This window comes from Etheostoma cragini, chromosome 17 (genome assembly GCF_013103735.1).
Source record: "Etheostoma cragini isolate CJK2018 chromosome 17, CSU_Ecrag_1.0, whole genome shotgun sequence".
NCBI lineage: Eukaryota > Metazoa > Chordata > Actinopteri > Perciformes > Percidae > Etheostoma > Etheostoma cragini.
Genome location: NC_048423.1, coordinates 13,422,244 through 13,435,427, shown reverse-complemented (window position 1 = coordinate 13,435,427; position 13,184 = coordinate 13,422,244). Strand labels below are relative to the sequence as shown.

The following is a 13,184-nucleotide window of genomic DNA, read 5'->3' as shown; positions in this document are numbered from 1 at the left end:
TTTTACCTCTCTTACTCTAGACTGTACAGTATAAGCAAACACGTCAAGGTTAGACATAATTTTATTTTGCAGTTGCAATCCTTTATAACAGTGTAAACATATAATATTAATTGATTCAACACAGGCATACTGCAGTCACAGTAGCTAATGTAAAGCTGTGTGTGTTGCTCCTGCTGTAATACTCTCCCCAACATTTCAGTGACACTATTGAAACAACTCGGAAACAAGGTAATCCTCCCCCACATGCACATTTCAATTTGATTCATAATGATTTATTCTCTCTGCCAGTGAATGTGAGGCCTGCTGAAATTTGAAGAGTGTTGTTTTTAATTAAAGCTGATTTCTCCTCTAGAGTAAAGAACAGCCCTGTGATGCAAGGACAAAAGTTTGAATCCCGAGATTGGCTGGCGTTCTCGCTTCTCTTAACAGCCACCATTGAGGTGTCCTTGAGTGAAGCACTCAGCACCCAACTTTTTTCAGAGCACGATGATTGAAAACAGGTCAAAAGAATATATATTTTGTCTTTATAATAACCACTACATTGTTAAGTATGTAGAAGCCAAATTTGTAATTCATACAAGTAGAAAAGACATCTCCACTTCAGATTATGGGCTCAGTGTAGAATCAAGATTACAAATTAACTGTTTTTTTAAAAACCCAAGCTATAGTACAGATCTTTTAAGTCTTTAAAGCCAGTGCTGCCTCAGGCAGGGGCCTCTCAGGACCTGGGTAAACACTGAAAGGTGATTGGGCTTTTCTCTTGTCATCGGACTGGAACAGTTTGCATTAGGAGCTTGGATTGACATCTTTTGTTTACATCAATGCCTTCTTGTAGACTGGATTTAACTCAATGCCCCCTATACAAACTGAACACCTCTTTGCATTTATACGTTTTTCCCCGGTGTTTTTCACCATTTATCCTGTGTTCTCTCTTGCTTTAAGGATGCATACTGTATGACTGATGTTGTGTGTTCCCTGAAAAACATGTTAATCCAGCAACGTAATGGATGTTCAACCAGACTTTTTTTGAATGTGTAATTCTCTTTTGTTTTGTTTTTTTAGCATTTTTAATATAATATCAAATTTTTTGTTTTGTTTTGTATAGCGCCATTTATGGTGACAATGGAGTCTGCAATTAAATATAGCTACCCTGGAAACCTTGCCAAACGTTTTCTCCGTTCTTGTGTTCTTGGGGTGTAGTAGTAGTCTTATAATTAATGTAGAAACAGAAATCACACTGTACCTGCTGTTTGTCTCTGTCATGGTGACACCTGCATAATTTCCCTCTCCGTTCTCTCCCATAGACAAAGGGATATCTGTGTGTGTCAACTTGTCATGCCTAGAGATGGAAAGTCATCTACAGACAGGCAAAAAAGTACACTGTAGATTTTTTCAGATATTTTTTACTTTACTATTTATTTTTGTTAACATTTTAGACTTTTATCCCTTACATTTTAACAAAAACTTGCCTGATTAGTCATTTATATTGCATCCTTTGTTTTCTTTCCAGAAGTCATACCTGAGCACACACACATGTAGATTCCATCAATTGTAGAATTGTAGAATTCCTTCAATCCTTCAAAAGGGGAAGATTAAAAAATAGAAACTGGACCTGTGAATTCTCACAGAATCGTATTAACCTGGAGTCCCAGTCTCTGTCACCATAATCATACATGTGATGGTTTAGGCCTAATGGCAGACATCCATTTAAAATGTAGGCAATGGCATTCAAAGCCTTTTTTCCATGTCCTTTTACTTTTATACTTGTAGTAAATTTTTATAAGCCTTGTACTTTGTTATTTACTTGAGTAAAGAAGTTAATACTACTAGTAGTTAGTACTACTTGTACTTTAGTACTTTCCCGTACTCCGGAATATGTGGGTGAGTACTTTTGCCGGTCATGCATTACCTGTCCACCAGGCGTCCTCAGTGTGTTTTCCTGCATGGCACACCTGTCCATCATCTGCTAATCAGTTTGCTGCCTCCCCAGCTGCACCTCTTTACATTTTTAATCTTTTTTGCCTGTCTGTTGATGACTGTATGACCACTAAGACCCATTTGAATAAACCGGTCCTCCTCAATCTGTCTGTGGTATTAATTCCTGATACAGTATAGGGTTTTGTCCCTTTTTTGCCTTTTTAAAGGACTGTATTTCTTTCATTTTGTTCCTTGATTTGTCCTCTTGAAAAACCTCACTTCCATTTTGCACAAGCATTTACCAATTCATTCACTGACAATTAAGATGAATTGAACTATATGTCATGTGTGGGTCACAAGATGTCAATAAATTTAAACATTTCCTGTAGTTGTTTTGGAGCCTGCAGAGCTTTCTTCACAACAAATCACAAAATGCAATTTCTATTGGGAAAAAAAACATTCACTGACAGCACCCCGGGTGCCACAATCTATGACCGAGCTCAACTATCCAGTCCGTTTTTTTCTGTAGTTGTCAGATAAGCAGTAATTATTTACTAGAAAGTTATTTCTGTTATTCCTTACGCAAGTGAGGAAAAAGTCCCATATCATTAAGAAAAGTTTTGTGTTTAGTGCTAATATGCAAATGTTAGCATGCTAACACACTAAACTACAAGAGTAAACATGGCAAACATACAGGCTTAACGTCAGCATGTTAGCCTTGTCATGGAGTGAATGTTAGCATGCTGACGTTAGCATTCAGCTCAAACTTTGGCCTTATAATCAAACCAGCCACCAGCATTCTCAGTGGTAACCTTACGTAGGTAGAGCAACAAAAAATAATCCAAACTGTCTCTAGTCATTAATGCATTTTGTATTGCAATGCAATTGCATTTTAATGCTATTAGATGAAAAAAGTTGTTTTATCCATCATACATTTAGTTTTTGTACAATAGAAGAATATAACTTTGTGTTCTCTTTAACGAGTAAAAATCCTTACTTGCCTTTTTTTGTCACAGGAAGAAGAATTAAGGAAAAGTGGGGAGGCCAAATACGCCCATCTGAGTAATGATCTTCATGTTTTAATTGAAGTCTTTGCTCCACCTGGAGAGGCCTATTCCCGCATGAGTCATGCCTTGGAGGAGATTAAAAAATTCCTAGTTCCAGTAAGTTTATTCTTATTTTTTCATTCCTGTGCGCCGTATACAAACATCAGTCATGCTGACTTGATCATTTCTCCAAACAGGCTTATTAACAACAAAGAGTTTACAGTATCCAGGATTTGTTAACATAAGACTAAGATATGAGTGTGAAGCTGTATATGTGTTACAACCACTACCCTGTAATGTCCTTACTTATAAATGAAGAATAATGTATTCAGCAATTAATATGCAGTATGGGAAAAAGTTGCAAGACTCCAGCAGCTTATACCCCAAAGAACTTAGCAATAATTAATGTGCATGTTGTGTACTCTTGCTGAGTCTAAGCTGTAAATATTAATCAAGCTTTGCAAATGTGACAAGCCTAATAGAGGAATTGTGCTGCTTGAGTCTACTTTATGGAGTTTATGCTTCTTCTTATACTGAGCCAATGTATTTACAAGCATATCTGTTCACTGAGCCAAGAGGATGAGAATACTGCATCTGCACCAAGCAGTTCAGAGCCTTCCAAATACAAATTACATAACACTGTCTGCCAAAAAACAAGTAAAGTAATACAGGGTTATTAATCTGCTCCTGATGTTTCTGCGTGTTGAAATTCAGGAAAAACACTCACTAAAAATAAATCACTGGACATGTCTTCCATGTCATCCAGGTCTTTTTTTTCTTCAAACAGCTTTTCAAAGAATGGCAAATATTTCATTGAAAGACAAGTAAAAGCTAAACATATTTGGTTGTGGGTTGTGGTCACTGTACAAACTGCAGTAAATGCAATGCTTTACTGCAAGACAGTCTTTCCAAGAATTTAAATTGCTGGCGCAGTCTTGGCTCTTGCTTTATTGCAATGTTTACAGAAAAGATGAGGTATTGTGTATTCTAAATTAGTCTAAAAAGGATTGGCTGTAATACAGTTCTTTTTAGTAGGCGCAAACATTCAATGAGAAGATACAGTTTAGGCAGTACAGTTGTTTGTAAAAATCAAAAACCATTTCAGTAAGATTTAACTAAGTGACATAAAATCCTTACTGTAGATGAGAATGCACATAGAATGTTAACTAGTGGCAGGTGGGAGTGGACAATGCAATCTCCAATGCTGATTTACAGTTTTGTATAGTTGTACAGTATATTAATTTTAGAAATACTAATCTATGATTTTTTTGACATATCATACTTTTTTGACATACCATACTATGACTTTTTAATGGCTTTTTTCAACATACTTTACCATGGCTGTTTTTAACATATATTCTGTGTAGGCACAGTCTATAGTGCTGCTCCAACAGCAAACCAAAACGTAGTCACTGCAGACTCTGACCCAGGTTCAACATCCAGTTTGTGCTGGCCCTTGTTATGACGTTTTTTTCGACGTACTATACTTTGATTATTTTTTTTTTACATACCATACTTGACTTTTTGATGGCTTTTTTCAACATACTGTGCTAGGACTGTTTTCATTGTACATTTTTTGGTGGCACAGTGGATAGCACTTCTCTAACAGCGAAACAGAGAGTAGTTACTGCACACTCTGAGACTGGTTTGATTTTTAAATTACTTTTTTCTGCATACTATACTATGACAATTTTTGACATACTATAATATCACTTTTTTATCACTTGTTTTCAAATACAATACTGTGACTTGTTATAATGTTTTTCAACATTCAATACTTTGACATTTTTTTGCTATACCATGCTATCACTAGCTCAGAACTTAGCATTCCTGCCAACATGCAACCAGCAATGAATCACTTCAAACTCACAATCACAGTCCAGGCTGGCTCTTTCCTCTTTGACTTTGTCACGGCTTTGTTTGACATACAGTATGACTTTTTTATCACTTTTTTTCTAAATGCTATACTATTTTTTTTTTAGACACACTTTACCATGAGATGTCTTGCTATACTATACTATGACTTTTTTATCACTTTTTTCGATATGCAATGCAATTACTTTTTTAATAGCTTTTTTTGTCATGTCTATGACTGTTTTTTGACATACCGTACTTTGACTTTTAAATGCTTTTTTTTAGACATACTGTACTGTGAAAATTTCATCACTTTTTTATTATGACATAGTATGACTTTTAAATGACTTTTTTCTATATACTATATACTATGACAATTTTCAACATACTATACTTTTACTTTTCTAATCACTTTTTTCAACATACAGTACTATGACTTTTTTATACGTTTTTCAACATACTAAACTATTAATTTTTCGACAACTTTTTAATGTCTTTTTTCAACATACTTTGCTGTGACTGTTTTAAACTTAAATTCTTTAAAATAAAAACATACTATGACGTTTTAATTGCTTTTTTCAACTAACTATGCTATCACTGTTTTCAACATAATTACTTTTGTGGTACACTGGATCAAAGGTTAGCACTGCTGCTAACACGCAACCAGCAAGAAATAACTGCAGGCTCATACCCAGTCCGCGCTGGCCTTTTACTCTTTGACTTTTTAACGGCTTTGTTTAACATACAATTCTATGACTTATTTAACATTTTTTTAGACATACAATTCTTCAACATAAAGGCATACTATAATATGACGTTTTAGTTGCTTTTTTCAACATACTCTGCTATCAATGTTTTCAACATAAATAATTTGGGGACACAGTGAGTAGTGCTGTTCCACAGCAAACCAGCAAGTAGTCACTAGGCACTCTGACCCAGGTTCAATACGCAGTCCTGGCTAGTCCTTTTCATGACATTTTTTTTGACATACTATACTTCAGTTCTTGAAAACTGGGGAAAAACATTAATGTTAGTTATATCTTGCTCTTAATCAGATCTTACGTCCTACCTTTCATTGTCTTTTCATCGTGAGCAGGAATGAAACCTGAGGATATTTAGAAAAGTTAGAAAGGGGGAAAACATCACTTTGTCCTGAAATTTAATCATCAATGTGATCAATAAAATGAATACAATTGTATAGCATATGCTTGCTTCTTCAGAGATCTTGGCAAAAGATTTGCAAATTAACTGGACATTATGTGACACAACAGGCATCTGTCAGTATCCAGTGACAGATGTTTCCTGCCTCTGGTGGAGAGTGGCAAGTGTGTCCTGCTTTTTGTCTTGTTTTTATTTCTTCACTGTGTATTAACAAATATGGTTACTGTATTGTTGTTGTTGTTGTTGTTGTTGTTGTTGTAGCATTTCCATAGACAGTAAAAGAAATGGATACAGCGACACCATAGTCTTCAAGGGAGACCAGTGGAAGTGAATTAGAAGCACTTTTGGGGTGATAGCTGAGCATTACTGCGCAGCCTCAAACTGAGGTTGATGACATAGATGTGACATGAGCAACCTGTCTGAAAGTTGTAAGTCTTCTGGTAGCTGCACCAAGAGAAATCTGTTTGTGGATAAATGTTACTTCATATAAATTCATTGACTTTCATGGAATCTCTATAGGGTTCTCCGTGCCTCCACGTCCCCCAGATTGTCTGTGAGCTTCTCCTGATAATACGTTGATTTTTCTACTATGTGACGGAAGATTGCATGGTTATGTTTACAAAAACAGCTGCTAAGGGGCCATAACATGAGATACAAGGTAAAAGAGCCCTTAATACTTTGTTGTGTTTCTTTTGAAAGAAACAATGGACAAATAGAGTCTTTAAACGCTTCAGATGTAAAGTTAGTCACTGTCAAAGTGATGCTGAACTGAATGGCATTCAATGGAATGCTAGCAGAAGAAGAAGAATTTCCCCATGGGATGTACGTTTTCTGGATGCTTGCTTATCCCCTTGAGCATTACATACCCAAATCTCCAATCAAACTGTCAGCGGTCAAGTTGCATTCTGGGTAATATATTTGCCAGGTCTAAAAAGGAAGAAGAATGTGTTTGATTTGTTTTGCTTCAAAGTGGAGAGCAATTCAAAATTGATGGACTATTTTTTTAATCTACAAGACATCAGTTCGTTGTCAGCTCAGCATGTAAAATGTAGAATTCACCAAATACAAGTTGGCTAAGGAGAAAAAAAAAGACTAAAAATTATTGAGCCAGTTACAAACATTCATGATCGAGCCAGCTGGTGTGCAACACCATTGCTTCTTGCTGCTGGCCCAACAAGTAAACTAGTCCTTCTCTATAGGCCAATCAACACCTGATTATGTGCCATTATGCTTCAGGAACCAATCTTAAGAGACGTGTAGCTGTCTCCCATAATGACAATGTGTGGTTAAGTGACTTGCGCTGCTGGTTCAGCTGGCAATCTGTCAGAGCATGTGAGCTTAGGTGAGAGACACTCATGATAATTTTTTTCCTTTCATTTCTACTCCTCTTTCTTCTCATCTATCTTTAAAGAAAAAAAATTAATGTGGTCCATCTTCAACCAATGTAAAATCCATTTTAATATAGCGTCATCCCTGTGATGTCTTAAAATAAATAGCCCTGTATAATACACAAAGGTAATGCTCACTAACAGTTGATCAATAGAAGTAGACTTAAAAGTAGGAAAAAAACATGCACACACTGAATGCATGTGCATTTCCTTTTTGTTCAAATGACACTTCAGCAGGAAAAATGTATATAAATTATTTTATTCTGATATAAAAAAAACTGTGTGTATCTTCTGATATGAATCAAAATTAAAAACACAGTAACAGTGTGACAATTTCCAATTACAATTTACATGAATTATGCTGTGTAATTAATTTTGTCCTGAGCAGAAATAGAACACACAGGAGAGCAATCTTGTCTGAACGCGAGCCCTCATAACTGCCATAAAACAAAATGTTACAACAGAAAGGCTGTCAGTGCTGTCAGCTCACAGTTATGCACCCTAGAAAAGAAAAGAAATGCAAACAGGAACCTTAATCAGTAGAATATTGTAGATACAGACTGAGAGCGACAAGCACTGGAGAAGGATAGGAGCTCTTGCTCTCAGCTGGATAAGCTTGTGGTCTTCATCTCAGGCCAAATTGCATTTTGGCAGACGGAGGGTGGCACAGATGCTTGAATAAGATATGTGGGAGTAATTTGTTTTTTCATGAAGTCAAACGTAAAGTCAAACTACAATATAAATGCTATTAAAACGTGACTGTTTTGTGTTTAAATTTTGTGTAATCTATTTGATCCATGTGAGAATAAGCCTCATCATCAACATTGAAGATTGGCCTGATGTTGCAGAGGCACTTATGCAAATACTGCACAGGTGTTGTAAACAAAGCAGGTCAGATTTTGCTGTGGAAATAACAGAGTTGCAATTTGTGTTGTAAGTTAACTTTAAAGAACTTGACATTGATTAACATCTATAATAGCCCACTATATATAAAGTATTAGTCAAAAGGTTGGACAGGCTTTCCTATTCAAGTGAATGAGAAAGTGTGTCCAAACTTTTGACTAGTACTGTAAGTATAAACAAATTTTAGGTTTCACATTGTGGTTCACTTATGTTTTGCTGCATTAGGACCTCGAAAGTATGTATTCAGCATCAAACCATGCACCCATCTTCATGACGCAGCACAATCAAGTTAGACGCACAAGCAATGTGCTGTGCACTGTATGGATTTACGTTCTCTCTAAGATGTAAATTAAAGTTGGATTTTACCATTGATGTTATTGCAAACCACATTCTTAAAGAAATCCACTCAAAATGCACTGGTCTCCTTTCCACTGCTTTCAAAAAAGGTTTACATTGATGCCGTTTTTTTTTGTAAATTGAAACAAACTCTTTCTCCGAGGGTGTCATTTCTGCAAAATGAGTGGATGTTTGTAGAACCATACGTCCCTGCAAATTTACCTGTATGCATGCTGTGTAAGGGGACATAATGTATCACACATTTCAGTTCTGCCCATCCAGCAGTGCAGACACAACATTTTGTGAGAGAAAGCTGTTTCTGTGAGAGCTGTTTCTGAAACATTCCATTCACCAAACATGAGAGGGGTGTGCAGTCATCTAGATGGATGGAGATGGTAGGAGTCCTTTGCGTCAGCTGATCAAACATGAGATACATATTGACAGACATTTGTTAGCTCTTTGAAATTGAAATTGGTTCATTCACATCACTCTACACAACACTATACAGTATATTACCATTGACTTATTAGATCTGTCCTCTTAAGAAGCTAACGTTTACACATCATCTGACATCTACAATGTTACAATAGTAATCTCATTAAAGTGGTATTAATAGTATAGATCAAAAAGGTACTGTAGCTACCTTAAGATAACTGTATTAGTTATCCAACAAAGACTTATTTAAAATCTGGAATTAATTTGTTGTCTTTGTTTATCTCTCTAATATTTTTTCTGTTGGAGAAAATGTATTTACTCATTTAAATCATGTCACTAGATGCCTCGAGGTCTCAGAGGAGATCAACATCTCTTTGTAATTAAAGATCCACTGAGACTGATTATCCAAAAATGCTGAATTAATTTTTTATGTGGTATTGTTTGCCAGAAAAATGTCCAAGGCTACAGGAGCAGTTCATTCGTAAATGGTCCTGCAGCGAGCAGCAGACTGACTCATATCACTGAGAGATAAGATAGCCAAATGCTTAGGGCAATAAATCAGTCAACACAGCCAGCAACAGAAACATGTAGCAGGTAGACAAAAACACAAGAGTGATTGGTATCACCAAGCTTCGTTTGCTGACCCCTTAAAGTTTAACTTTAGCTCTGTGAAGGGCATTGTGTGTGTTCACGGAGTCATGCATGGTCAGAGTTAATCTCAGTAAGCAAACAGTCTGACCTGAGAAGCCTCAGCATGGGGTTTATCTCTGTATACTCACGTTAACGCCTCTGTCAACAGTTAACTTTTACAAGCTCTGGCAGGTTTTCTGTGCTTTGGATAAGCTGCCAGCTTTCCAATTAAAATCCCTGCCAGTCTCCTTCAAACCATCAGAGTGCTGTAGGCCTTATTAATTCATTAACAAGAGAAGCACATGTGTGCAGTGTATTTTTCTACTCCTCCTGTGATGTGGGAGTCTAACTGTGTGCATGATATGGTCCCTGTATGATAAATATCCTATTACCTTAAATGGAGACCTCCAAATAACGTGACAGAAAATTGAGGAAAATTATTTGGTTTTTGGTTTTTGTCTTATAAGGAAATTTCCTGCATCCGTTTTAGCAGGGAAAAAAAGACGAGAAAAAGATGACAAAAATAGCTGTAATAATAATAATAACAAAAAGAAAATTCTTCAATAAAAAGACATGAAAAGACATTAACCATAAATTATCAGTCGAAAGAAATCATCATATTCTCAGATTTAGGGTAACCACAGAGGAGCTTTTCCTCTTCTGCAGCCCAGCCTTCAAATGTCAAACTGAAAATCAATCTGCAAATTGAAGGTAAAACATTCAAGTAAAAGAAAAAAACAAAACGTTTTGGAGGGGAGGAGGTCTCAAATCTTTTTAACATATTGATAAGTTGATGCTGAAAAGACCCACTAACAATATCAATCAAAAAAAAGATGAGAAAATTATATCAAAGCGCCTTTGAGCAAGGCCATCAACCTTCCAGGTATGAATGTGTGACTCTGATCAGAGCGTTCTTGCAAAAACATGAAACATGAAGGTTTAAAAAAATAAAACATGAGTGTGATTGCACATTTGGCTGCTAAAGTTTTGTCTGAGTCCACAAGAATTTTTACTTTCAACACATGTATACATTTATTGTCAAATTGTCTACAGAGTTTCATTGTTTTTGCCTTTCACACAAAATCATTTAAATCTAATAGTAGGCTTTTGTAAAAGATTTGATTACATTCAGTGTCAAAAAGATGCAAATCATAGAGGAGACAAATACTCTTCTGCAATATCCTCAGGACTCAGTATGGTGGAGGTGGGCTCATAGATAATGAAAATATAGTGTAGCATGAAAAGAAGGTGAAATACCTGTCAACGATGACACCATCCACCTGAATATTAGATTATACTGTGTGAATGAGCTGTAATCTCACTTACACAGAACCTGCACAACCGTTAATGGTCTGTCCTTGTCACATCAATGCACTCTACACAGAATTATATCCCGTGAATCAATGTGCAATTAATGTACTGTTGTATAGCAATACCTGGGTAGCTCACCTGGTAAAGCATGCGCCCCATGTACAGAGGCTCGGTTCCTCGCGGCAGAGAGGGAGACGAATAGGCCGCAAAGGGTTGCAGGCCGGAATCTAATCTGCGACCCTTTGCGGCATATCCCTTTCCCTCTCTCTCCACTTTCAAGTCTAAGCTGTCCTGTAAAATAAAGGCCTAAAAAGCCACCAATAATAATAATAAATAAAACTGTTGTGTTCTCATATCTTTCACTGTTTAGCGTTTCTGGAAACTAGTTTTTGCAAATACAAATTGTTGGTCTTACTTTGTCTGTAATGACCTCTATTTATATTGAAATTTGTGTTTGGGGGGCTTTCTGGCTCCACTTCCAGGGCCTGACACCCAGTCATCCAGTCAGAAAGACCCAACAAAGTTACTAAAATTGGCTGTCATAAATACTTAGGACCAAAGGTTGCTGCCTCCATTGCTTTGGTGACATTACAAACACATTTAGCCCGGGGTAACAAATCTTGTGTGCTTTACTTAAGTGTTTCTGAGAAAAAAGTCTGTTTATCTGTCAGCAATGACAAGATAATGAAAACTGCTTTGTCCACTCCCTTATGATCTTTATCATCTTTGATAACGGGTTGAGAAAAATGGTTCAAAATCACAAGATTACGATATTTTTCACAAAGTTATTGAAATTTATGGGCTGTATGTGCTGACAAACTTAGCAATGTTTTAGTTTTTTTTCCCTACGTCCTCATTCTTCTCCATGTACAGGTTTGGGAAATGTATTCCTTGTTTGGTCTTCCCTCCATTCAGAAGGCCATTTGTTGTCACAATCTTAATACTAGTTCTGCCCCCTTTTCCCTTGTTTTAATCATACTAATATACTTCTAAGAATACATCCACGGCTGTTTTGAGCAACATTTATTGTCGTTTCCTACACTAATAATCTCTCCCCTACATTTTGTGTCCGAACAAAACCAAAAGAAAATGTTCTTCATTGAGTATTCAATGCTCGGCAACGCCATGTGTTTCCTGTGTGTGTCAAGATCATTTTGATCAGATGACATTTGCTGCTGTTGCGAGCATCTGTTGCAGTCAGAAGACAAATGTCCTTGTTTTTGAAACATGCTGTATTTTGTTCCCCGCAGGACTACAATGACGAGATCAGACAGGAGCAACTGAGAGAGCTCTCCCTGTTGAACGGCTCAGACAAGTCGAGCAGAGGAAGGAGTGTGCAAGGAAGGAGCGTACGACAAGCACCTACAATATCCACAGGGTAAAGTACTGAATACAGTGGTTTTAAAGAAAGGTTTTCTGAAAGAAGTGGAGTATTCATTCAAATACAATAATCAGGGCTACGTAAAGTTGTGAATTTTTGAAGGTTAGTGTTATTAGAAAATATTTTTGAGAAAACGGAGCAGTCTTCATTTCAGAACACTTCTGCTGTAAAAGCGGAATTTCGTACTCACCACTTGTTTTTTGTCTTACATGTTAAAACTTACAATTGTAACATGTCACTTATAGTTGAAACATGTACAGTTCACATACTGGTGACAACATAAATGGGTATTCCCCATGGTCACAGTTACAGACTTTACATACCTCCCTTAAAGCATAAGTCTTGCCAAAATGCACCACTTTTAAGATTCACCACATTCTCGTTTTGGGTCAAATGGCCTATAAACACTAAAAACACTGAAACTTTGCTCAAAGTATCACCAGGGCTCTACACATAAACTTGAGCATTGAGAACATTGTGTACACAGTTACTAATAAGAGAGGTTTTGAACGACTCACTTTAGCTGTTGATTTTTTCGGTTGCTGCCATCTCGCCAGTCATAAAGAATTTGTGGTTACAAACAATGTTCTCAATGCGTGGAGCCCCTGGTGATACTTTGAGAAAAGTTTCAGTGTTTGTAGTGTTTGCCCGCCCATTCAAGTGGTGCTTCCGTCCTAATTATGCTTTTAGACAAAAGTTTGACTGGGGTACATTCACAAAAAGACCCTAGGTTGTGTTTTGGGGAGACTTATGCTTTAAATGCTGTTTTACCCTGCCAGTGATTTTACAAGAAGGACATATGTGTTGAAAGGTTAGGGTTAG

General features: G+C 36.6%; 1 protein-coding gene across 3 annotated transcripts in view; it reads left to right on the top strand.

Annotated features, from left to right (window-relative positions):
* The window catches only part of khdrbs2 (KH domain containing, RNA binding, signal transduction associated 2), a 60,213-nt gene that overhangs the window by 26,252 nt on the left and 20,777 nt on the right, over positions 1-13,184 (top strand). For all 3 annotated transcript variants that reach the window (XR_004660220.1, XR_004660221.1, XM_034898879.1), the window contains exons 4-5: positions 2,934-3,080; positions 12,232-12,359. Coding sequence is in view for 1 of the 3 variants with exons in the window: in XM_034898879.1 (XP_034754770.1) it covers positions 2,934-3,080; positions 12,232-12,359 (275 nt within the window). In the remaining 2 variants the exon portion in view is untranslated. The remainder of the gene's footprint in view (positions 1-2,933; positions 3,081-12,231; positions 12,360-13,184) is intronic.